The sequence below is a fragment of the Eptatretus burgeri genome, chromosome 14 (assembly GCF_056783735.1).
Source record: "Eptatretus burgeri isolate ZD-2024b chromosome 14, Ebu_testis_v1, whole genome shotgun sequence".
Classification (NCBI taxonomy): Eukaryota; Metazoa; Chordata; class Myxini; order Myxiniformes; family Myxinidae; genus Eptatretus; species Eptatretus burgeri.
The window spans coordinates 72185326-72210096 of record NC_140974.1 but is presented as its reverse complement, the minus strand read 5'-3'; the positions used below and the strand labels follow the sequence as shown (position 1 = coordinate 72210096).

Genomic DNA, 24771 nt, shown 5'->3' with positions numbered 1-24771 from the left:
ATATGCATTGGTTATTTGATAAAGAGTGTCCCGGGGCTTAGGCGTTTCAGATATTTCTTTCGAATCACCTTTAACAAATCTTTATCTTGTTGTATGGGTTATTTGAATAGAGAGCCCCTAGGTTAAAAGGGGAAATAAAAAATGACCGTTTTTACAGCCATTTTTCCCTGCTGTGCAGGGGTTTGGCTTTTTCTTGAGGCAATGTTTTATGGCCGGATGCCCTTCCTGACACCAACCCTGGTCGCCTCTTACGACACACAGGGATATGGTACACCTATTCTAACCGGGGCATACACCGGGACCAGTACACTGGCACTCATTTCGCCGACCTCGGAAGGATGGCAGGCTGAGTCAACCCCCTGGTGTTAATTCAGCAGCCAACGGGATTTGAACTCAGGACCCTGGGATCCCAAGCCGCCACCCTAACCACTAAGCCAACACCAGGCTCCAGGTTAAAAGGGGAGACAAATAAATATACCTTGGGCTAAAAAGGGGATTTATTTTTTCAGGGGAAAAAAAAAGAAAAATTTCATGGCTGAAAATCCCCCATTCATTTACATGGGGAAAAGTGAGCCAGAACCAGTATTCTTTCCCTACTCACAACCAAGCTATTATTTTAAACTCGGTTCTTTCTTAAAACGATGGCTATACCAAAAATGTTACTGTGGACCAAGAGGTAATATGTCACCCGGTGAAAAATGAAGAAATCACAGCAAAACAGCCAATGAAAAACATCCGAGAGGACAAAAGTTTGGAAAACTTCTCACCTCAAAAGTACATCGATCTCTGCTGTTGAACAACATCAAGATCGTCATCTGGAAGGTCGACACCTGTAAGATGTGCTTTCGAGTGTTGCTGCCGGTCAACTGGGCACCACCAACACTGACGTCGCTATCATCCTGAAAGCCGCCCCCCACCACCCAAAAACAAATCAAAATGATTAAAATGATGGAACCACGTGGTGAATGAGACTCGATTTCAATCTCATGGTGTACAGTTGCGACTCAAACAGACAATTCAATCACACGATTGGCAGATTTGGGTGAAAAAAAAAAACATTACTGAAGTGATAGTCAATAAGTTATTTTCTCTTCAAAAATAGGCATAAGTTGAAGCTCGAAAATAATAGGAAAACATGATATTGATAATCAGGACAGGTCAGGTATGGGAGCATGCGGTGGAGCAGCCCCTCTTCCAGTCTGTTGGGATGATGCCTGTGCTCCAGGCAGAGCACAGAACTGTATGCAACGACCTGAGTACAGCATTTCCATCAAACTTGAGAAGTTCAGCATGGATGCCACAGATCCCAGGAGCTTTATCCCCTTTCAAATGGTTCACCGCAGCCTGTGTTTCCACAAACAAAGGCGGTTCATAGTTGATTGGAGGGTCAGCAATAGGGATAGTTACACGCCCGACACCCAACTCAACAGCTTGTGGATGAGCGTGGTACAGCCAGCCGCTCAAAGTAACCGGCCCAGTAAGCCTTCACTTCAGATTCCTCTGTCAAAAGCCAAGCACCGTCCACTATAACTGCAGTACACCCATGTACGGGCTCGGAGGAACGCAATGCACAAATTCCTCTGTTAGCAGGACGAGAATCATTGACCACAGGTGATGATGTACCCCTTCACAGATTATTTGCACATTGGCCTCCTTGTCTACCCTGAGCACAAATAAGATTTATGCCCCAACTCCCTGAACAGGTCAGCTTTGCCAAAAAGCCTGTCCCTGGGAGCCTGGTCAATGGTGTACATTGTCCCTTGGGAGACAAAACTGTGTAATCACCCCCCCCCCCCCCCATGATCTCACCACTATCCCATCTCTGAACCTCAGAGAGTGCTGCAATACTGATGTTCAATCGCTGGAGCTCAGATGGTAGCTGACAGTGATCATCCACTCTTAGAGTGAGGACATTCCAGGTACCCACCCAAAAGGAATGCCTCAGGTTAACCCAAGGAGACCACCTGATGGACGACACCTCAGCACCACCCCAACACGCACCACCACAACCTGAGGTACAGGAGGTACTCCCACGGAGTGGATTTTGTTAGCCCGTCCACCGTGCAACGGAAGACCGGATCTTGCAATCACTTCTCTCTGTGTGTGTGTGTCTGGGCCGTAACTTTTTTTTACTATTTGAGCTTTTGTCACCAAATTTTCAACAAAGCTTCAAAATGAGAATATGGATGAACACGAACACATTAATAGTTTTTTTTTAAAATAATTTTCATTATTATGGTTATGGTTCCAAACATATAAAGCTGGGAAACCTACTGTTATTGTTCGGATTATTAGGGTATCATCAAGCCTTTCAGGGTGGGTAACCTATTGTTTTTCTTCTGTTTATTCTCCTGCATTATTATTACTTGCAGAGTAATACCTGAGCTACGGGCAATCTTGTTTCAAGCATACAACACATTCTTATGACGCATTCCTTTATTTGGGCGCTATAAAGGCAACTGACAGCTCTGTATTGGCAAAAACATAGGAGTAATACCCTGGGCGCTCACCTGGAAGCAGCTGGATAAGATAACTAGAGAATCACTGGTCGGCATGGATGACCACAAAAATATGTAACGGAGAAGAAAGTAAATACCGATGGATATTTTTTTTAATGCCGTGAACAAACTTTAGTACATCACGGGTGATGAAGTTGGTGGTCAAGTTTCATCGGAATTGTGTGTGTAGTTTCTGAGAAGAAAGCAAATGCATATTTTGAGGGGGCAACCCCCCCTCCCCCCGCAAACTCCATGAGATCCCGATTTTTTGAAATGGTGTGAACAATCTTTGGTACATCACAGGTGATAAAAGTGGTGGTCAAGTTTCCTTGGAATTATGTGTGTAGTTTTGGAGTAGCAAGCAAATATATATTTTGGGGGGCAACCCCCCTTAAATCCCCTTGGACCCTGATGTTTCGAATTGCATGAACAAACTTTGGTGCATACATGGTGATGAAGGTTGTAGTAAGGTTTCATCAAAATCGTATGTATTGTTTCAGAGAAGTTGCAAGTATTTGTAAATGGTCTACAAATTTCAAGTCAATCGGATGAAAATTGACAATTTTAGAAACAATTTTAAAATTTGGCCCAGGTAGACCTTTTGGCCGATATTGACCTTTTGGGCGATAGTGACCTCAAAATAATAGTTGGTTGAATTTGGTGATCTGATATGCAGATGGTCTTCACATTTCAAGCAAACGGAATGAAAATTGACAATTTTAGAAATTCAGCTCATGTTGAACTTTTTGGCCTATGTTGGACTGTGGTCTGTCTTGACCTAAAAGTTAATATGTGGTTGAATTCAGAAACCTGATATGCAAATGCTCTTCAAATTTCAAGTCAATCGGATGAAATTTGAGGATTTTAGAAAACTCGGCCCAAATTGGCCTTTTGGCTTATGTTGACCTTTTTGATCGACCAAATTTTACGAAACTTCAATGCGGGACCGTCGCAGGGTGGGTAACCATAATCTCCGAAAATTTCAGAACGATCGGCTGAGCAGTTTGGGCTGGAGGCGAGTGGACAGAAAAACAAACGGGGGGGGGGGTGATCAACATGTGTGATGGCGGGGCTGCGTCATGGCAGGGCTGCGTCATCCCACGGTGTCTTTCACGACACGGTGGGACACTAAAGATCCCACGGTGTCTGCAGCGAAGAATAACCAAGCTATTGTCGGCATCCGGAACAAATTACAAATTCCTGCCCTAACCTTTGTCGAACGTCAGGCCTGACCAGCTGGTTCGTGAAAGACTTGGGCTAACCCCCACAAGAAAGTGGGAATAATTGTGGACGTTTTCAGAGGAAAAAGATGGTTCTCTATAAGAGGAAAATCATAAATGAGTTGCATCATTCATGGTTATTAAAAAAGCAGTTACTCAACATTTGAGAAGATGAGATTAGACTTTGGAGAATTCATTTTGTTGGCATCCCCACCAAAATGCTGAAAATAGCTTTTGGGTTTTTTTGGCCCAAATTGTTACTGTACCATACAACTGCTCTTTGATGACGTAGAGGATTTGCTAGATAATATATATGTATATGTATGTATATATATATATATATATATATATATATATATATATATATATATATATATATATATATATATATATATATATATATATATATATATATATATATATATAATATTAATGTGGGATTTGTAGTGCACCCACATGTTCCCTCCATTTAAAATTAATGTTCCACAAAAGCTGCTGCATGTGTGCCTCTAGACGCATCTTGGCTGAGATCGCCAGTACAGGCAAGAATAAATGATAAACGTGCTGCTCAAATCAGTCGTTTCCTATTGCAGTATACATACACGTTTCACAGGCCCATAGAATGTGGCATTGAGGTCAGCTGAGCCCATGTGATGTTGCAGAGTAAGTTGTCGCCCACTGTGCTTTGCCAGATAAAACCTACAGTGATTGGAGTAAAAGAGAACAATAATATATATATACATGTATGTATTTTTATTTTTATTTTAAAGAACAGAAGAAACATTATCAGGCATATGAGAACATCGTGACGACGGCAGCACAAACCGAACAAACATCCATGGAAACAAACAACCAAACAAAGAAAAACAATTTATTTAGCAAATGTCCACTCAAATCGTGGTTTCTTGACTCAACGAGGGCGTTCAGTTTGTATCAGTGGGTGAGATAATTAAACCCACCCGTGTCATGAGTTCCAAACTGAACAATCAGATCTCTACACTTCTGCCAAATCATGAATAAACCCATGAATAAACTAATCGGTATAAAAAAAATCTAACCCAGATTCAACATCCTAGCCAAGCCAAATATTACGACACCACGTCTCGACCTTCATACGTATTAATCTAATTAATGGGTGGTTTGCAACTTTTCCAAAATCTCCGAATCGGTAGGGATGGGGAGTTCAACATAAAGACCATTATCTCTTTCGGGTTAGGCCCATCATTGATGACTTCACACTCACCTGCGGAACACCTCAAAGGCATGGCGAGAAGCATGAGGGACGTTGCACTTTGGCGTAGCAGCTTGCGTAGGCCAGTAACCGGTCGTGAGCACACGTACAGTCAAATCTACTCCATGCAGCGACGTCTGAACCAAATACATTCATATTGTGCATCCACCGTAATGCAAAAAGACCTTTCACTTATCCACACGCAACTTATCCTTAGGTAGTAGGTTGTCGACAGCAACCACTCAGGGTGGTACTTGGAACGTTAAAGTGGTGCTCGGAATCATCTTACATTCTCGGTGTCAGGATTGCTGGTCTTACTTTCTGTCTCACTCAAACTACAACTACCAGGCAAGCTTTAATCTCTCCTCCTTGTAAACAAACAACACACACTTTTCTGACTCACTCATTTTCACTCCTCACTTTGCATTCTCTCTTTTACTTTTCTTTATATATTTAAGGCCTGGCCTCGATGAGGACTATTTAGTCCGTGACTGCAGCCTTCAACATAAAAATAAAAACATCCCATCCCATGAAGGGCAGCTTGAGATTAAAAACATAGCATCAGAAAAAAATTGTAAGGGAGAAGGAGTGAACAAAATGGATAAACAATGGCATTGTCAACCCCCCCCCCCCCCCGTCAATAACATCCTCTCTTCTTTGGTGTTACCGTGAGGCAAAACCAGTATGTGCTTGGCCACCTCAAACAACACGTCAAACTTGGCAATCCCTTCTTCGTGTTTCAGTTGACTGAAGTAACACCGAGTCTCATCAATTCACGGGTGGCTGTCAACCATCCTGTCAGACAGGAACTGATGGGTTGTCCACTGCTCATGCAGGTCATCTCCTTGAAAGCCGCAACTTGCCAGATGGTCATTTCAGAGATAGTGAGTGTGTGACATTTGTCAGGATTGAAAGACATATTCCATTGTTTGACTAACTTGTAATTTTGTCAAGGCCTGAAGATAGGAAATGCTGCCAACCAATCTGAAAGATGAAGGATGTCACGGAAGAGGGTGAAGTCATCAGCAAATCGATAAAGAGGGTTTTCCAGAAAGTCGAAGAGACTGTTGATGAAGATTATGAATAGGACTGAGCCCAGAACACTGACTCGGGGCACTCCAGGCTATGAGCCCCAACCTTTACCCATAAATCTCCTAATCTGCTTTTTTATTGCTGTGCAACGAGCAACAAATTCATTATTGCGAGGCAATGGTTGGATGGTTGTGGCAGGATCACATCGTCCGCTTTACTCAGGTGTTTGTTGAAGGTCTTACAAGAGTCACATTGTTGTCCTCGACTTAAAAAAAAAAAACCCCCATTTTTAATCACCTAACTGTATGTACAGCATTTGTTGAATTCATGGGGGTTGTGGTATAAGATTTACAGCAGGGAGAGGTGTGGCATGATGCACCCACCCCTTCCCCACAATCTGCCCAGGCTGTATTGAACCAAATAATGTCCACAGATGGCAAGCACATAACTGTTGATAAAAAAAAAACAAGACCATAAACGTGTTTGACCAAATCCTGAAGCTGTCTACACTGTCAGCACTGAAAATTAAAATGCATCACAAACTTCAAGGAAAAGGTGTAATGCAAACACCTCTCCACCAATGACGACATACCAGTCGTACTCCCCCCATGGCAAAGGTTAAAGCATAACTGGGTTTCCTTACAGTAATGAATAAATCATTTTGCAGCCTTGCCAGTGAGTAGGCAGATGTGCCTCTGAACAAAGAACAACAATTACAGCCCTTTACATGCATGCAGGAAAGAAGAAAGGGGCCCTCACCCCAGTAATCTGCAGATGTTGTCTGAACTCCTCCATGGTCGTGTTCGAGATGGACATGTCTTTGAACATTCCTTCAAGCTTCGACGTGAACTGGCAACCACACTCCGTCTGCACGCGGTCCCAAAGGTCAGATTTTGTGGTGCCAAAACAACAGCAGGAGAAAATTGTTCTCAACTCTTGAGATGACAAATAAAACAACCAAGAGACGGCAACCCACCTTGTTAAAAGTGAATAAAATAAATTAGCAAACAAATTTCGTTTATAAGCAAGCTGATACCACGAATGACCCTGATGTTGAATGAAAGCTGATTACCGAATGATGTTGACAATACATAGCCCATTACCAAACATAACAAGATGGAGACTATGCGCGACCCCCACCCCTTGTACATCATGATGTCGATTTCTTCGATAAAATGAATGTCGATACAAGTTCCTGTCAGCTTGACTACACAATGTAAGGTGACATTGCAGTTAAAGATGACAGAAACACAAATCTATCCATATGTTAACGAAGACATGTCCTTTGTGCGGTGACTGTTTAAACTGTGAAGACGGACTGACCACGTGCCTCGGCGTGGCCTAACTCTATGATTGACAGGAGCTCTGAAGCGCTCGAGCTGTGATTGGTTACTGATCTCGTGGACGGTCCGACGACAAATCTGATGACCAATCACAGCAATGACGTAAATGTGAGGAGGATGAGGAGGAGAAAACAATTTGAAAACCCCTCCTATTGACAGAGTCAAATGTCGGGGTCATAAAAACATGGGTAGAAGAAAAATAATTCAAGAAATGCTTTTTGAACATTTATTTGAAGTGAAACCAAGTGGTTTTGACAAATACAACAAAAATGCAAAATGTTGAATTACAATCACTGGCCAAATGCATATTTGGCTCCGTTCCCGAAGGTGGACGGAGGTTACGCTTTCACCCCTGTTTGGCTGTGAGCAGGGTTTCTCAAAAGATTTTTTTTTTTTTGTATGCACTGTCGAGGCTCGTATGAGAGCTAACACACAAACGCACAACAAGGGGAGCAGGAGAGGGAAGGAAAAAGCAGTGAGAACAGAGACATGAGGAGATCTGTGGAAGGGAGAGGAATGGGGTGTGGTACACAGGGTAAACAAGATGGACACTACAGGGACTTTCAGAAAGGAAAGCAGGGAATTTGAAGGAGATGGGTTTGGGGTGGATTAACGGGGGTAGAAAAGATTGTGGTTTTGGATGGGGGAAGATAAGAGATGGTGGTGAACAGCTGCTTTGAAGACCTGGAGGGAAGAGTGGGATTGAAGAGAGTGTGGGAGTTTGTTCCAAAGGCGGGGGGAAAAAAAGAGTAATGAGAGAGTGAAGGTGAGCAGTAATTCTTGATTTTGATAGTTCTACCAAAAGGGGGTTGCTGGCAGACCTTGGAGCACCCTGCAGAAATATGGAGGGGGGGGATATCTCAGACAGAGCCGGGGCAAGGTAGAAGAGGAGACGGTAGAAGACAGAAAGACCACCGACCTGCCTGCGGTGAGAGAGTGAGAGACCCAAAGACTCAGCTTCATCACGGGAGAAACCAATGATCCCAGATACCTTGGTTTCCACAGCGTGAAGCCCAGAAACGTGAGAGGTGGGAGCACCAGCCCAGAAGGGAGAGCAGTACTCAATCAGGCTGTGGACAAAAGCTTACAATGGACAATTGACCCAGCACGGTGCGGGTTTGAGAAATAGTGAGGCCGTCTGTGCCGCAAGTTGTTCATTTTGTCGGGCGCGGCTTTGGTAACTTCCGCTCGGTTATGCCGGATCAGAGTCGGTAACAGCGACTCGGTTCGGACAAAGTCGGCCGAGGGTGTGGCTTCCCTGGTAGTTAGACGGCGTGGGTACTTGGGTAAATTGGAATAGACAAGTGGACCCTACCTCACGCCGCCAGAATATTGGTGACCACGGTCCTTTAAGTGACCCGTTGACTCCGGAGTTATCCAGGGTGACGACGTTTCAATTCTGGTGTTCGGTGGGAGACGGCCCGACTGCTCTGTCTAGCGGTCGCCCTCACTACCGACCCCCGGCCCACAACAATATTACCTCAAATTGTTTGGCGATCATTGTGAAAAGCAGGGCGAAATATTGGCTCCAACACTTTTTTTTTTTTTTTTTACACAATATGAGGCTCATAGTGCAGCTGGCTGACGCAGACGCAGACACATTACTCTGTGTACGAGTGAGGTCACAACAATCGCGCCGCCTTTCTCGCCACACTTCACGGGATGTTTTCTATGGAGGAATTTCCTCCTCCCCATGGATGCCAACCTATTGAGATTGTCCGTGTCATCCCTCAGATCCCCAACCTATGGGGATCCTTTTAAACGGAAGCAACACATCCCATTTTAACAGTCTTTGGTGTGACTCGACCAGAGTTTGAACCACTGACCTCCCAGACTCGGAGCGGAAGCTCTAACCATTACACCACCAAGTCTCCACATTTCTTGCAGCCATTCTTCCAACAATCTCAATAAACTTTCCAACCTGTGTTTTTACATTATGATCAAGATCAGATGGCAAAGTGTTCAATCTTACCAGACTTAGAGCTAAGTGCAAGATCCAAAAAATTTGTTCACATGAAATATGATTTGCTGATGATGGTGCATTCGTAAGGGACAACTTTGTTTTGAGCATGTATGAAACATGTTAGATCATCTCATCAGGGCTTCTACACAGTTACTGTATTTTGTGCAAGACTTCAGTTAGCTATCTTTCAGAAACCACACCAACAAGTGCCGAATGTCATTCTCCATCATGTAGAACTGATGCCATATACATAACAGAGGCGATCCAAACTATCCCGAAGCAAATTTAAATTTTTTGACAAAGTGACTGTGAGCAATAGCGTGCAGAGTTCATATTCTCGAGGTCCACAAAAGTGAAGATTATGAAATGGTGGTGTGGGTGCAGAAGTGGAAAAGCAGTTCAGCAGCCATACTTTAAGCTTGGAGATCATATTTTTCTCCGAGTCATCAGAGACACTCTTGTTGGTAAGCAGCCGGCGTGCTAAGTGCTGTTTGTAATAGCGCTCAAACACGTCCTTCTCTTGCAAAAAACGGAACAAAATCATTGCCTTGTCCAAGATGGCCTCGACTTCCTGCTCCGAAAGCTGCAACACATCATGTACCACAATATCACAAATACTAAAAGCAAACGTTTTCTGCTTTACAGGTTGGCATTTAATGCAGGATTAAAAGAGTTTTTCTCCAAGAGAAAAAAAAGCATTGCACCAAAAGGAATGTTGCAGCCAATGCGATGAAGCAGCAGGCACAGGCGTATGTATATTCAATGGGAAGTGACAAGATGACATCAGAAACATACAGCAAGAGTAAAACATTTCCCATCTCACAAAGTATGTCTGCTGGTGTTATTCAAGCATTACTCACCCCCTTCACACCCTTCTTGAGCTTATCATCAATGAAAAGGGAGAGATACTCAGGGGACCGTGCATTCAGGTTCAAAAAATGTTCAAAGTCACTCGAGATAGTCTGCTTAAATAGACGATCGTTGGCAAAGGACTGCTGAAGGAAATGGTCAAACCGATCTTTCAGGTCAAGCAAACCCTGGGGTGGAAGCAGAATGAGTGGGATCATTAGAGAAAATGGTGCACTCATCCCACATATAATACACACGAGAGATTTTCAAGAAAGAGGTTATGTTTTTGGTGCATCTGGCCAATTTTATGGCTGACAGAGTTAAAGCATTCCTATGCAGTGTTACGGCTTCATGATGATATGACAACATATTTTGAGATACAAAACTAAACAGAATGTAGAAAACTTTTTTCAGACTGACAGTGCCAAGAGAAAAAAAAAGCCCGAAGACTTGATTGTCGTTGATGCGATATATTTATGTGAGATCATGGAACGCACCCACTCCATGGGAGTACCTCCTGTGCTGCTGCCCTTCGCAGTGCAGCTCACCAGATGACGGGATTGGGGCAAAGCCTTCGGGACCCCCCCCCCCCACCCATTCTTTGATGACAGCAAGAAAAACACGGCATAACCTTCCTGGGTTGGATTACGGTATTGTGTGTCAGGGTGATGCTGAGGTGTTATCCACCAGACGGCGGTCTACTCGAGTTAACCTGAGGCGCTCCCTTCGGGTGAGTACCTGGAATGTCCTATCCCGAGAGGATGATCAACTGTCTCTGTTATCATCCGAGCTCAAGCATGTAAACATCAGTATTGCAGCACTCTCTGAGGTTCGGAGACCGGATAGTGGCGAGATCATGGCGGGTGGTTACACCTACGATTGGTCTGGTCGCTCTGATGGTTACCATACCCAAGGAGTTGCTGTAGTTGTGTCCAATAAGCTGACTCCAATGATAATTTAGGTAACACCGGTCAACGAGCGTATTATGAGACGAAGGATTCATCACTCCTTGGGTGTCGTTTCCCTGGTCCCTGTATATGCTCCGACTGAGACGAGTGATCTCACCATGAAGGACGCATTCTGTGCCACACTGGAGTCTGTAGTTGACCAGTGCCTCAGGCAAGATTTCAATGCATCAACTGGAACTGATAGGGATGGTTACGAGACATGTTTTGGTCCCCATGGGTGTGGAACTGTGAACCAGAATAGCATTAAGATCCTTGACTTTGCAAGAAGTCATGGATTAGGGTGGCTGGTTCATGGTTTCAGCACCCACAAGCTCATCGCTGGACTTGATATTCCAACGCTGGTGATGTGACAAAGGACATTGACCCATGTGCTCGTTGATGGTCACTGGAGGATGATCCAGAACTGCAGACTCCACTGAAGTGCTCATTTCCTCAATACTGACCACAAAATTGTTGTAGCAACTCTGAAGCTGCAGCTTAAATCTGGGAGAATGGTACCATCCCAGGCTAGGCTGGATGATGGCAAGCTCAAGGATGAGAGGGGAGCTGAGGAGTTTGCGAACAGGATGAGTGGAGATTTTGGGGGGTTTGTGTGCTTTGGGGAATCCTGAAAAGTTGTGGAGTGCCTTCAAGACCACCATCCTTGATGTTGCCGATAGATGTTTTGGAACGCACCAAAGGGCGAGGAAGAATTTTGTCTCTCAAGGGACACTGGATCCCATTGATCAGAATCACAGGGCCAGGCTTAATGGCAGAGCTGAGCTGTTCAGGGAGTTGAGGCATAAAACTGTACATGCGCTGAGGGTGGACAAGGACGCCTATGTGTAAGGAATCTGCGAGGGGGTAAAGTATCACCTGTGGTCAAATGATTCTCACCCTGCTTACAGGAGAATTCGCGCATTGCGTTCACCCAAGCCCGTCCCTCGGTGTACTGCAGTGAGAGCGGAGGGTGGTGGGCTATTGACAGAGCAGTCCGAAGTGAAGACCCGCTAGGCCAGTTACTTTGAGCAGCTGTACCACGCTGATCCAACAGCTGTTGAGATGGATGTCAGGGGTGTCACTATCCCTATTGCTGACCTTCCAATCAACTGTGATCCATCTTCATTTGTGGAAACAAAGGTTGTGGTGAATTGGTTGAAATGGGGTAAAGCTCTGAGGATCTGTTGCATCCCTGCTGAACTACTCAAGGCTGGTGGAAATGCTGTACTCGTGTCATTGAATGCAATTCTGTGCTCTGACTGGAAGAGGGGCCTTGTTGTCCCTCTCTGGAAAGGGAAGGGTGATCGCCAGGACTGCAACAACTACCGAGGGTTGACGCTGCTCTCAGTGCCGGGCAAGGTCTTTGCTCGGATAATTATTGATAGGGTTCGCAACCATCTGCTTGAGCACCAGAACCCAGAGCAGTCGGGCTTTACACCAAAGAGGTCAACGATTGACCGTATCCTTGCTCTTCGTGTCCTCACCGAACGCGAACGAGAGTTTTGGCAGGGGCTGCTTGCAGCCTATGTTGATCTCTGCAAAGCGTTCGATTCAGTGAATCGGGATGCCCTCTGGAGGATTCTTGGTCTTCGTAGGGTGCCACCACAACGGATCGATCTGATGTTTGAACTATGCTCTGGTACTGAGAGTGCTGTGAGATGTGATGATACCATCTCCGACATATTTCCACTTGTTACTGGAGTTTGTCAGGGGTGTGCACTGGCCCCCACACTTTTCAGCACTTTAATGGACTGGATTCTGTGGAGGAAGTTGGAGAGATCAAGCTGCAGTGCATCGTTTGAGAATGTCAAGATCTAAGACCTTGATTTCGCAGATGATGCAGTCGTCCTTGCGGAGACTCTGGATATCCTTTTGGGGGCCCTCGAGGTGCTGAATGAGGAGTCTGAACCGCTGGGATTATGTGTTTCCTGGGTTAAAACTAAGATCCAGGCTTTCAATGACATCTTGGATGCTGGTATTTTGTATGTACCTGTTTGTGGTGAGGATGTTGAGGTGACGGAGAGATTCACTTATCTTGGCAGTGATATTCATGTCTCTCCTGGCTGTGAGCCGGAGGTCAATAGACGTCTGGGTTGGGCCTGAGGAGTCATGGATTCACTGGATCATGGGGTGTGGTGCTCTCGGTATCTGTGCAGGACAAAAGTCTGAGTCTTCAGGTCCTTGGTGTTTCCAGTCTTGCTCTACGGATGTGAGACTTTGACTCTGACCAGGGATCTGAAAAGGAGACTCAATTCCTTTAGCACCAGGTCTCTTCGGATAATCCTTGGCTATCGCTGGTCGGACTTTGTGTCCAACGAGCGGTTGCTGAGAGAGACTCAAATGAGATCGTTACCTGCATAGTCTGTGAGCGCCAGCTGTGGCTGTATGGACATGTGGCTCGTGTTCCTGACACTGATCCTTCTCACCAGATTCTCTCAGCGAGTGAGCGTCGCAAGTGGAGGAAGCCAATGGGCTGACCATGTGCCTCGTGGTTGCAGCAGATTGATCAGCATCTCGAGGAGATGGGGAAGGGCCAGGCATCTGCTGGGGGCCAGACGGAGGCCGTGGAGTACCGGCAAAAGTGGACGCAACAACGCGCTGCCCCGGCGCATGCTGCCATACTTGACCTGACCTGATGGGACACAGGTGAGGTGGAAAGTTCTGATTGAGGTAAATGCTGAATAATTCAGTCCATTTCATTATGATAATCAAGTAATGCTGCACTGTGGCGAATGTTTTCACATCGCATCTAACATGGAAGCAACAATCTAAATACTGGGTACGTCTACCTCTGACAGCATTCATTGTATTGCACCGTCGTCGCACTGACCATATAAGCACTGAAATCTGAGCCTCTGGAATGGCATTCCTATTCCAGCTCCCGAATCAGCTCCTATTTCAGCTCAGAGGGTCTGTAGCTGTCTTGGCAAAGTTCTAATGTGACAATCAATGACATCCCAGAAATGTTCAATCGTGTTTAAACCTTGCGAGATGGCAGGCCAGGGTGACAAGACATCAACATTGGCATTCACAAGAATATTGCTTCATCAAATGGCCCTGTGCGCAGCAGCATTATCATGCATAAAGATGATTCTGGACCATGTTGTTGAGGGATAGTGCACACAGGTTGTCGCAAGATCTCAAACATATCGATCTGCCTTAAGATTGCCATGGATACGGATCAAGTCACTGTGAAAGGTTTCAGCAATACCACTCCACATCATGACACTTCCACATCCAAATGTTGGGGCTTTCTGATCACAGACTGGATTATACTGCTCATTGCGTTTTCTGTAAACTCGTGCACGGCCACCACCATCATCATCATCATCATCATCATGATCATCATCATCATCATGATCATCATCATCATCATGCCTTTCAAGGAGAAACCTTGTTTAGTCATTGAACTTCACACTTGCCCATTGCCTGTGTCCATCAGACATTCTGATTTGACCACCAAAAATGCTTGGATGTGCCGTGGTGCAGAAGAGGATAAAGAACACAGATCCCTCCATCACAGACACTCCTCAAGATGATGTTGACATTTATCCTGCAAGGTTCAGGAAGTGTGTTTGCAGTACTCTGGGCAGTTTGAAACTGATTGCATCGATGGGTTGTGCAGACGTATCGGTCCCGAGTCGTTATCCTTGGACGTCCACTTCTTGACACATCTCTTTTTGATCGAGTGGCTTAACGTCTGAGGTCATAAACTCTTCCTCTGTTCATGTTAAGGAGGCTTGCAACATGGCTAATAGAAAATCCTGCTTGAAGGTTGTAAATTATACAATTCCTCTCATTTTTCTGCCATATGTGGCAATGTAATGGATTGATTGTTACCTCCACCACCAAAGGTGAAGGAGGTTATGTTTTCACCCCTTTCTGTCTGTTTTTGTACAGGATATCTCAAAAAGTTGTGGACGGATCTGGATGAAACTTGGTGTACAGGTTGGGTGTTTGACCACGACAAATTGATTCGATTTTGGTGAAGATCCGAATCGGGATCCGACTACTAGAACATTTTAAGTGATTCTTCACCATTGAGAGACCGGGCCAAAAACGATATATAGCAGGATATCTCAAAAAGTTAGACGGATTCCGACGAAACTTGGTGGACAGGTTGGGTGTATGGCAAGGACAACTTGATTCAATTTTGGTAAAGATCCGAATTTTTTCAGATCAATTTTGGTAAAGATTCAATTAAACTTTTAACCACTCATACCAACTCTCCCTTCCTCATACGAGGTGATTTCAATTGTCACCATGTCAACTGGCTGGGTGATGGTGTTGATGTCCCTCTCACCAACCATGGCACTTCAGCAAAGGACTTCTGCGACTCCACAAAATTGACTCAATCAGTGAACTTACCGACCCGGATTTCTCCCAATGGCAAATCCTTCCTTCTGGACTTGGTGATGACAAATTCCCTGAAAATGTCTCCTGCCCTTCCTCTGCTCCAATTGCTTTGTCGAATTATGCTTGAGTCAACATCTCCTTGGCAATTCTCAGAGAGCTGCCTCAGCACTGACAGGTCTGGCATTTCACTCAAATAGATTGACCAGGGACTGCAAGCAGCCATCTCTCTTCGGGACTGGTCTCCCATATCTACTGCTCCTGATATTAACTCAGCCTGGGAATTCTTCCACAGAATATCTCTATATCTCTATCTCTATCTCTATCTCTCTGGCACAGATCCATCCCATCTCATGTTCAATTATTTGACCCCCCCCCCCTTCTTCTCACCAATGGTACACTGAATCCTGTTGTGAGGCGGTTGCTCTGAAACAGCTTGCCTTCTCTTCCTGGAAAGAAAACCCGACCGGAGGAAATCTCAGTGCATTCCACAAATCCCACGACAGGTGTGAGTCCACTCTCAGGAGAGCCAGAAATCAACATCTATCCAACCTCAAGATTGAACTTTCAAACTCGACTCCCTCCTCTAAAACCTGGTGGCACCTTGTTAGGTCTGTCTTTTGAGTATGCTCCACTTCCATCCCTTCCATCTCCACAAATAGCATCACAGCCAACTTCATTCATGAGAAGGCCTCATGCCTCAATTCTGTGTTTGCTTCCAAATATTGTGTCCCCACCCCTCGCTCTCTGTACCCACTCTACCCAACACCCAACTCCTCCTGGAGTCTGTCTCTATTAAACTTGAGAAGGTGGAAAACTTTCCGGCAATTGTCAACTCCGATTTTGCAACTGGACCGGACAGCATCAGCTCACGTGTCCTAAATAACCTTGCCCTTTTTACCCTCTCATTTGCTCGAGGTCATCCTCCATCGACTTGAAAATCAGCCAATATCACTGCATTTCCTAAAAAAAGGTGCAAAAACTGATCTGCTTAACTACAGACCTCTCAACTTCCAATCATCAGCAAGGTCATGTAATCCATCATCGCAGCTGATATGAAATCTTTCCTTATCGCCAAAAACCTCATCTCAGATCACCATTCGGTTTCAGACCAGATCACTCTACCTTGGACATTCTGCTTCCACTCACCTAACAATGGATGGAGGGTGTCAATATCAGAAATGAGATCAGGGCCGCCTCTGGACATATGTTGAGCTTTCGATAGTCTGGAATCCCACCAAGGCAAACTTCACACATGGCTTGCTGACTTCCTCCACTCTCAGAGCCAATGTGTAGCAACTCTACAGAATCCTTTCATCTCCTCTCCCTGGGCTGGATTCCCACAAAGCAGTGTTCTGGGCCCAGTCCTTTCCTAATCTTTATCAATGATCTCTCTGACAATCGAAAATGACATTTATCTGTTTGATAACAACTCCACTCCAACAACTGATGACTGCTGTGACATCCCAAATCCTTCAAACAGGCAGGCTGCAGCTTCTAACCTCTTCAGCCTTTGATAAAAATCACAAGCTGGTCAAACACTTGGAATAGCTCTTTCAATCATGACAAATCTCTCACTCTCACGATCTCTCTCTGAAAAGGACCATCTGGCAAACCCTCCTATCTACTTTCTCAACAATGCCCTTGAGGAAGTTCAGTCATTCAAACTCCTGGAACTCACTTTGAGCCATGATCTTGCTTGAGTAAACCAAATTTCAAAGTTGGCTTCCAAAGTCAGTCGCTGACTGGGCATCTTCCGTTGCACAAAGTCCTTCCTTAGCACACCTGAACTCCCATGGAGTACTGCTCTCCCCTCTGGGCTGGCACCCTAACCTCACATCTTGCTCAGCTTGATGCAGTGGAAACCAAGGCCTTCACGGTTATTGGAATTTCCCACGATGAAGCCGAATCTATGGGCCTATCACTTCGTGATCGCAGACAGGTCCGTGGTTTCTGTCTTCAACCGCCTTCTTTCTGGTCTTTCACCCTCTGCCTTTTCCATGCTTTGTCCCCCCCAGGTTTCTGCAGGGCACACATGATCCACCATCAACCTCCTGGTGAAACTTCCAAAATCCAAGATCACTGCTCACCTCCACTCATTTGTTCCTCTTTTTCCCCATCTGGAGAATGAACTTCCAAATTCACTTCAGGTCTCATTCTTTCCTTCAGGTGTTCACCACCATCCAAAACCATCTTTTCTACTTTCATTAACCACCCCCAACCCCGACCCACCAGCCCTCCCTCATATCCATGCCCAAACACACCACCTTGTTGTTGTTCGTCTTTCGGCTGCTCCCGTGAGGGGTCGCCACAGCGGATCATCCGTTATGATCCGCATACTGATTTGGCATAGGTTTTACGACGGATGCCCTTCCTGACGCAACCCTGGTCGCCTCTTACGACACAGGGATAAGGATTGGGTTTCGCCATGATTCTGGGCTGCCCGACACCCTCTCATAGCGTGGCCCAGTGCAGAGCTCCCGTCCTCAAGCGATCCTCCAATCCAAGCTTCCGAGTAGCCGGATTACAGGTGCACGCCACTACGCCCGGTGCCCAAGCACACCACCTTCTAAATTTCTAATTTTTTTTTCCTTTCTGAGAGTTTGTTTCTGTGTCCATCTTGTCCTCCCCATGCATCCTCCTCTTCCCGTAATTTGTCAAAGTCTCCCACTATTTTGTCCTTCAACTCTGCTATTGGAATTTACCCCCTCTCTCTCTGCTGTTCCTTTTGTTCTGATGCGTCCGAATCCGTTAAGTGTTCTTGCTAATCCTCAAGCCTAGACTCTGTGTACAAAACAAAAAAAAAGCTTTGTGGAAACTTGCAATCAGGTGTTCTGTACTTCCCTTGTGCTGAAAAGGCACTTGGAATTAATGCTGGACTTTCAAAATGACGAATGAATGCTATAACGCATATCCTTTTGTTATGGAGGCCTTTCATGAATGCACTGCGCGTTTTTGGTACCTCAATTCTGTGAGACAGGGCTCTTTTAACCTGTCATTGATAGGGTATGCCTGGTGTTGGCTTCATGGTTAGGGTGCTGGGCTTGGGATCTGAGGATCCTGTGTTCAAATCCCACACTTCCGATTGAATTAATACCAGGTGGGTTGACTATGCCTGTCATCCTTCCGAGGTCGGCAAAATGAGTGCAAGCTTGCTGGTATCCTGTGTCAGAGCGGCGACCCGTCTTGGATTGTACCCAATAGCCAAGGAGACCGCGAAGGCAGCATCAACGCTCTGTACAGAGTGTGGTCCCATAGTGTAGTACATAGTAGAAAAATCGTGAAAATTATGATACAAGCATCAAATTTGGCATTTCTGTTCTGCAGGGCTTTCTGATCAAATCTGCCCGATTGGCCATTTGAAAATCCAAATTTTGAAAAATTTGAAAAAAAAAAAAATACTTCAAAAAAAATTTGAAGTCACAGCTGGCTGAAATTCTTGAAACACAAGTGAACATCCCAGACAGAGAACCAAGGGGAGATGCAGTCATCATTGATGGCTCAGTACTTATCAATGCCCTACCTCCTCACACTTCAAAGATATTTGATGACTATGCTAAAGAAGACATCATCCCAAAGGTGGAATCCTATGGTGCCAGGTACGAGAGGGTGGATGTAGTGTTTGATGTGTTCAAGAATTCAAGTCTGAAGTCCGAGGCAAGGTCGAAAAGGGGGCAAGGAATCAGAAGAAGTGACAGGAACCAGTAAGACCCCAAGTAATTGGAGAAGCTTTCTTCGAGATGACAGCAACAAGACTGAGCTGTTTCACTTCCTTGCGGAAAAGATGTGTGAAGCACGGACAACAAGCACAGTCATTGTCACAAAAGGAGAAGATGCCATTAGCAACACAAGGAAGTCACTGGATGCTGTGTCTCCATGTTGTCATGAAGAAGCTGACACTCAAATATTTGTACACGCCAGGGATGCAACGACGGATGGTAGCAAGTCCATTATCATCAAGGCGAATGACACGGACGTACTAGTCATAGCAATATCTGTACTGCCATCCTTACAGGAAATAGGTCTTGAGAACATGTGGATTGCCTTTGGCCAAGGAGCCAAGGCACGATGGATTTCAGTCCATGAGGTAGTTTCTGCAATTGGGCCTGAGAAAGCGAGAGGGATCCCATACTTCCATGCGTTCACTGGATGAGACGTCGTGTCTGCCTTCCGCAGTAAAGGGAAGAAAACTGCATGGCAGACTTGGAACGTCTTTGATGATGTTTCTGAAACATTCACCAATCTCAGCCAGCATCCAACATTGATTCGTGATCTTGACTTTTTTGAAAAATTTTTTTTTTTTCCAAATATATCAAAATTTGGATTTTCAAATGGCCAATCAGGCAGATTTGATTAGAATCCCCTGGAGAAAAAAACGTGCCAAATTTGATGCTTGTATCATCATTTGCACGATTCCTCTCAAAAATTGCTGTTATCTGCCCCACTACAAGTGGATGGATTGATAGGGTGAAATCTGTGAATGAAAGTCTTTTAAACACAATTTTCCGCATTTAAATGAAAGAGTAGCAATTTCAAAATGGACAAACAATATATTGTATTTATAAGTCTGCAGTTAACTCCCTCGCCCCCACCCCCCTCCCCCCCCCCAAAAAAAACCACATGATTATTGGTAAATATCATTCTCAAAGTAGATGTTTAACGTACCCAGTGCATCCACACACCCCAGATACTTTTCCCTGTTCGTATTTAGAAACACTCAAACTACATATGGTTTCTCCCTCCAAGTCTTTTGTTGTGCAAAGGTAGAGCCCACAACTCAGCTTTTTCTCATGTACTTTTCCAAACATTTTCAGCCTCTTTTGGAACCTTTGGAAGCCAATTTAGGTAACAATCCTTATCGCACGTGCACGCACGCACACACACTAGCAGTTCACATGAGCCAAATATCGCTATCAATCGGAGTTTCTGCGCATGCATGCAGAACATTCTGGGGCTGATTACATCATAAATTATATGTTTGGTTTGTCTCATGGCAGAGAGTGTGGAATGGTATATTACCAGGGGTTGGAAACGATGAACCAAAGCAATAAGCATGTAAAACAACCTAAACACAATAAACCATGCACTAATGGAAATAATTATGTAAACATAGGATATGCACAAATAATAATAATTACAACTCAGATAAATATAATACACACAATGCATTAGTACAGAATGTAACATAAATAAAATGAACAGATGGTACAGTGCGCAAGTATTTGGTATGTGAGGCCTTTGCTATGAATAGAATGGGGCACCTTGTTTTCAATGCCGTCATACAGTTTATCAATGCTTGACTGTGGAATGTTGTTCCAAATGTCCGGTAGCATGTTCCAGAATATGTCCAAGGTGTCTGGTTTCTGTTGGACTCTCTCAAGCCATATAGATGCTGTATCACCACTATGATGTTCATATAAGGACTGTGTGCAGGCAGAGGATTTGTTGTGACTGTTCTATCAGACTATTCACGTTCAAGATAGTCTTCACCCTCTTTCAGAATTTTCACCTTTTGTTGCCTTATTGCCTGGAATTAAATTACATTAAATCAGACTTTTTCCACCTTTATTGCATCGTAACCCACAACTTCCAAGTGAAAAACAAATTCTTTGCATTTCAGAAAATTAATTAAAAATACAAAACTAGAATATCTTGGTTGGATAAGTGTCTCACCCTAAGTTAATACTTGGTGGAAGCACCGTTGACAGCAATTACAGCGGTGAGTCTGTTGGGATAGATCTCTACCAACTTTGCACACCTCGATTGGACAATATTTGCCCATTCTTCTGTACGAAACTGTTCAAGCTCAGTGAAGTTGCGTGGGGAGTGTTGGTGGACAGCAATCTTCAAGTCGTACCACAGATTTTTCATTGGATTCAGATTGGGGCTCTGACTGAGCCACTCAAGCACATTTATCTTTTTGTTCCTTAGCCCCTCCAACGTAGCCTTGGCTGTGTGCTTCGCGTCATCATGCTGAAAGGTGAACTTCAAACCCAATTTCAGCTTTCTTGCAAGTTTTCCTCTCGGATTTTTTTGTTTTGCTCCATCCATTTTCCCTTCTATCCTGACAAGTGCCCCAATCCTTGCTGATGAAAAACATCCCCATAACATGATGCTGCCACCACGATGTTTCACAGTAGGGATGGTGTTCTTTGGGTGATGTGCTATATTTGGTTTGCACCAAACGTGACATTTTGCATTAGGCCAAAAAGTTCCATCTTGGTTTCGTCAGACCACAAAACCTTTTTGCCACATGGCTTCAGAATCTCCGGAGTGGTTTCTTGCATCCCTCCAACGGGACTCAAGGTGGCCTTTTTGAGAAACGGCTTCCTTCTTGCCACCCCACCGTACAGGCCAGACTTGAGGAGTGCTTGGGATCTTGTTGTCACATGCACACAGTGACCAGTCTTTGCCATAAAGGCCTGTAGCTCTTTCAAAGTTGCCATTGGCTTGTGGCCTCTCTGATCATTCTCCTCCTCGCTTGGTCATCCAATTTGGAGGGACGGCCTGATAAAGGGAGGGTCTTGGTGGTACCATACGCCTTCCACTTCTTCAAGATTGTCTTGACTGTGCTCCAAGGGATATTCAAGGCCTTTGAAATATTTTTATCCCCATCTCCTGATCTGTGCCTTTCCACAACTTTATCCCAGAGGTCTTTTGTAAACTCCGTGGTGCTCATAGCTGAGTCTTTGCTGTGAAATGCACTTCCCGGCAGAGGAAACCTACAGGAACAGCTGATTTTATTCTGAAATCATCATAATCACTACAATTTAAAACAAGTGGGGGCCAATTAACTTAGTGTGTCATTTTGAAGGTGATTGGTTACACCTGAGCTAATTTGTAATTGCTATTATGAGGGAGGTGGACACTTATCCAACCAAGATATTCTAGTTTTGTATTTTTAATTAATTTTCTGAAATTTGTTTAATTTGTTTTTCACTTGGAAGTTGTGGTTTATGATGTGTAAATAAAGGAGGAAAAGTCTGATTTAATGTAATTTAATTCCAGGCGATAAGGCAAAAATTTTGAAAGGGGGTGTAGACTTTCTATCAGCACTATGTGCTTGGGGGTCATAATCATGTTGTAAGATCAACCCAAACCCAACAAGACATGTTCCTGAAGGAATGGCACAAGGGATCAGAACCTGCTTGTGCCTGTTGGCAGTTGGTGCTACTTTGATACCATGTAAATCTGACACCCTCAACAAAGATGTAGCCCCATACTTGTATTGATCAACCCCTATGCTTCACTGTTGCTGTTATTCACTGACTCTTATGCCACTTCCTCAAGGTGTCTTTGAACAAACTGCCATTGATTATTGTCAAACAGTTCAAACTTGAACTCATCTTCAAAGAGCACAGTCTTACAGGTTTGATCATCCTGCTGTTTAATTTATATTGCCCATTTCAGTATTTTTGCTTGGTTGCCACTCCTCAGCAAAGGTTTTCAGGCAGCTACACATCCATTGAGACCATACTGCACTTATGTGTATTTTATTGTTCTTGCCAAAATGTTAATGCCTGTACTTTCAGCTCAGTCATCAGCAAAACCTCTGGATTGTTGCCCGTCGTGTGGAGAACATACCCTGAAGTACTTAACATCACTTTTGGAGAGTTTGAGCTTGCTTCCTCAACAGCTTCTATTGTCGACAGTCCCAGTTTCACGTTTCCTCCTCAGACTTTTGCATGCAGCTCCTACTGAAACGAAGTCGGGCTGCAACTTGCCGCATGGAGTAACCTTCAGTCAAAAACGCAGACTTTGATTTATGTATGATTGTCATGTGACATTTCCTTCCCAAGATCTATAGTGTTCACCACAATACAATGATATCACTTTCTATACTTTTATAGTCCTTCTGCAGATGTAGCACTTCCTGACCACTTGCATGATGACCAATTACAGTGTACTATGGAGCATTTCATTTATACACATGAGATGTGATTCTGTCACATGTTATTGGCATTTTACACCCAGTTTTTCAAATGTTTCCATAAATTTTTCTAATACAGTACTGTATGTATGTATGTACGTACGTATGTATACTGTATATGTATGTATATGAGTGGGTCAAAAGGTATCCGCAATGATTTATTAAAACTGTGTTGTGTTGACTACATTGCTTCTTGTACTTTCAGGTACAAGCACGAACTGTCGGTGCCATTGTGAAGCAGTTTCAACCTTGAGAAATCAGTAGTTGTGTCGTTGCAAGGAGTTAACATGACCACTCCGCTGTCCGTTTGCACCAAAGAAGAGCAGCGTGTAGCGATATGATTTCTGTGGTCTGAAGGCATACCAGGGAGCAGAAATCAATCGCAGACTTTCAGCACAATATGGGAACAGTGCTTTACCGCAGCGGTGTGTGTATGATTGGATTACCATGTTCAAAAACAGTCGCTCAAGTATCACTGATGATGAACGATCCGGATGCCCGTCCACATCCACAACAGAAGGAAACATTGACTCCTGACGAAGTGACACAACATCTGAACATAAATCATGGTGCTGCACATGAAATCAACAACAACCAACTTGGCTTTCATAAAGTTTCTGCAAGATGAGTTCCAAAACAACTCACAGAAGGGCACAAGCACAACCATGTGACAATCTGTCAAAGCCTTCTGAACCGCTTTTGTCATGAAGGGAATGCATATTTCAGATGCATTGTCAATGGAGATGAGACGTGGATCCACCATTATGAGCCAGAGAGCAAACGCCAGAGTACTGAGTGGAAACATTTGACATCACTTGTCAAAAAGAAGTTCAAATGTCAAGCATAGGCTGGAAAACTGGATGGTTACACTTTTCTGGGATTCACAAGGCTCAATTTTGGAACCCGATCAAGATGGGGGGGGGGGGGCACAACGTTAAACAGTGTCCGTTGTTGTGAAATGTTCCGGGACCAGTTGAAATCAGCTATTCGATGGAAACGCCGAGGGCTACTGTCAAAAGGTGTTGCATGATAACACTCGTCCACACACTGCCGCCCATACTGTGGAAACTCTCCGGCGTTGGAGCATCCTCCATACAGTCCTGACCTGGCCCCTTCGGACTTTCACCCTTTTGGACCACTCAAATACGCTTTAAGAGCCCGCCACTTTGCCAGTGACAAACAAGTGAAAGAAGCGGTGCATGTGTGGCTCGTCACTCGGCCAAAAACATTTTTTTTCTGAGGGCATACAGAAGCTTATGAACCGATGGACTAAGTGTGTTGAAAATGAGGGGGACTATGTGGAAAAATTATGCTCTTGTACATGCTCAATGGTAGTTATATTACTTAAATAAAAATATATTGCAGATACTTTTTGACTTACCTTCGTATGATCAAGATAAGATAC

General features: G+C 44.4%; 2 protein-coding genes and 1 long non-coding RNA gene across 3 annotated transcripts in view; 1 reads left to right on the top strand and 2 right to left on the bottom strand.

The window, feature by feature from the left end:
* The window catches only part of LOC147013590 (uncharacterized), a 64498-nt gene extending 39764 nt beyond the window's left edge, over positions 1-24734 (top strand). The window contains exons 3-4 of the mRNA XM_085855516.1: positions 13513-13729; positions 23572-24734. The gene's annotated coding sequence lies outside the window, so the exon portion shown is untranslated. The remainder of the gene's footprint in view (positions 1-13512; positions 13730-23571) is intronic.
* CUL3 (cullin 3) overlaps positions 1-24771 on the bottom strand; it is an 82881-nt gene that overhangs the window by 29556 nt on the left and 28554 nt on the right. Inside the window, exons 8-13 of the mRNA XM_085855504.1 lie at positions 10148-10324; positions 9700-9870; positions 6741-6848; positions 4962-5086; positions 4321-4417; positions 768-899 (exon numbers count right to left, since the gene is read on the bottom strand). Of these exons, the coding sequence (XP_085711630.1) occupies positions 768-899; positions 4321-4417; positions 4962-5086; positions 6741-6848; positions 9700-9870; positions 10148-10324 (810 nt within the window). The remainder of the gene's footprint in view (positions 1-767; positions 900-4320; positions 4418-4961; positions 5087-6740; positions 6849-9699; positions 9871-10147; positions 10325-24771) is intronic.
* LOC147013591 (uncharacterized) lies at positions 20955-23747 on the bottom strand. Its single transcript, XR_015051380.1, has 2 exons — positions 23615-23747; positions 20955-23173 (listed from the first exon to the last, which is right to left on the bottom strand). It is a non-coding gene; the product is annotated as an uncharacterized LOC147013591 (long non-coding RNA).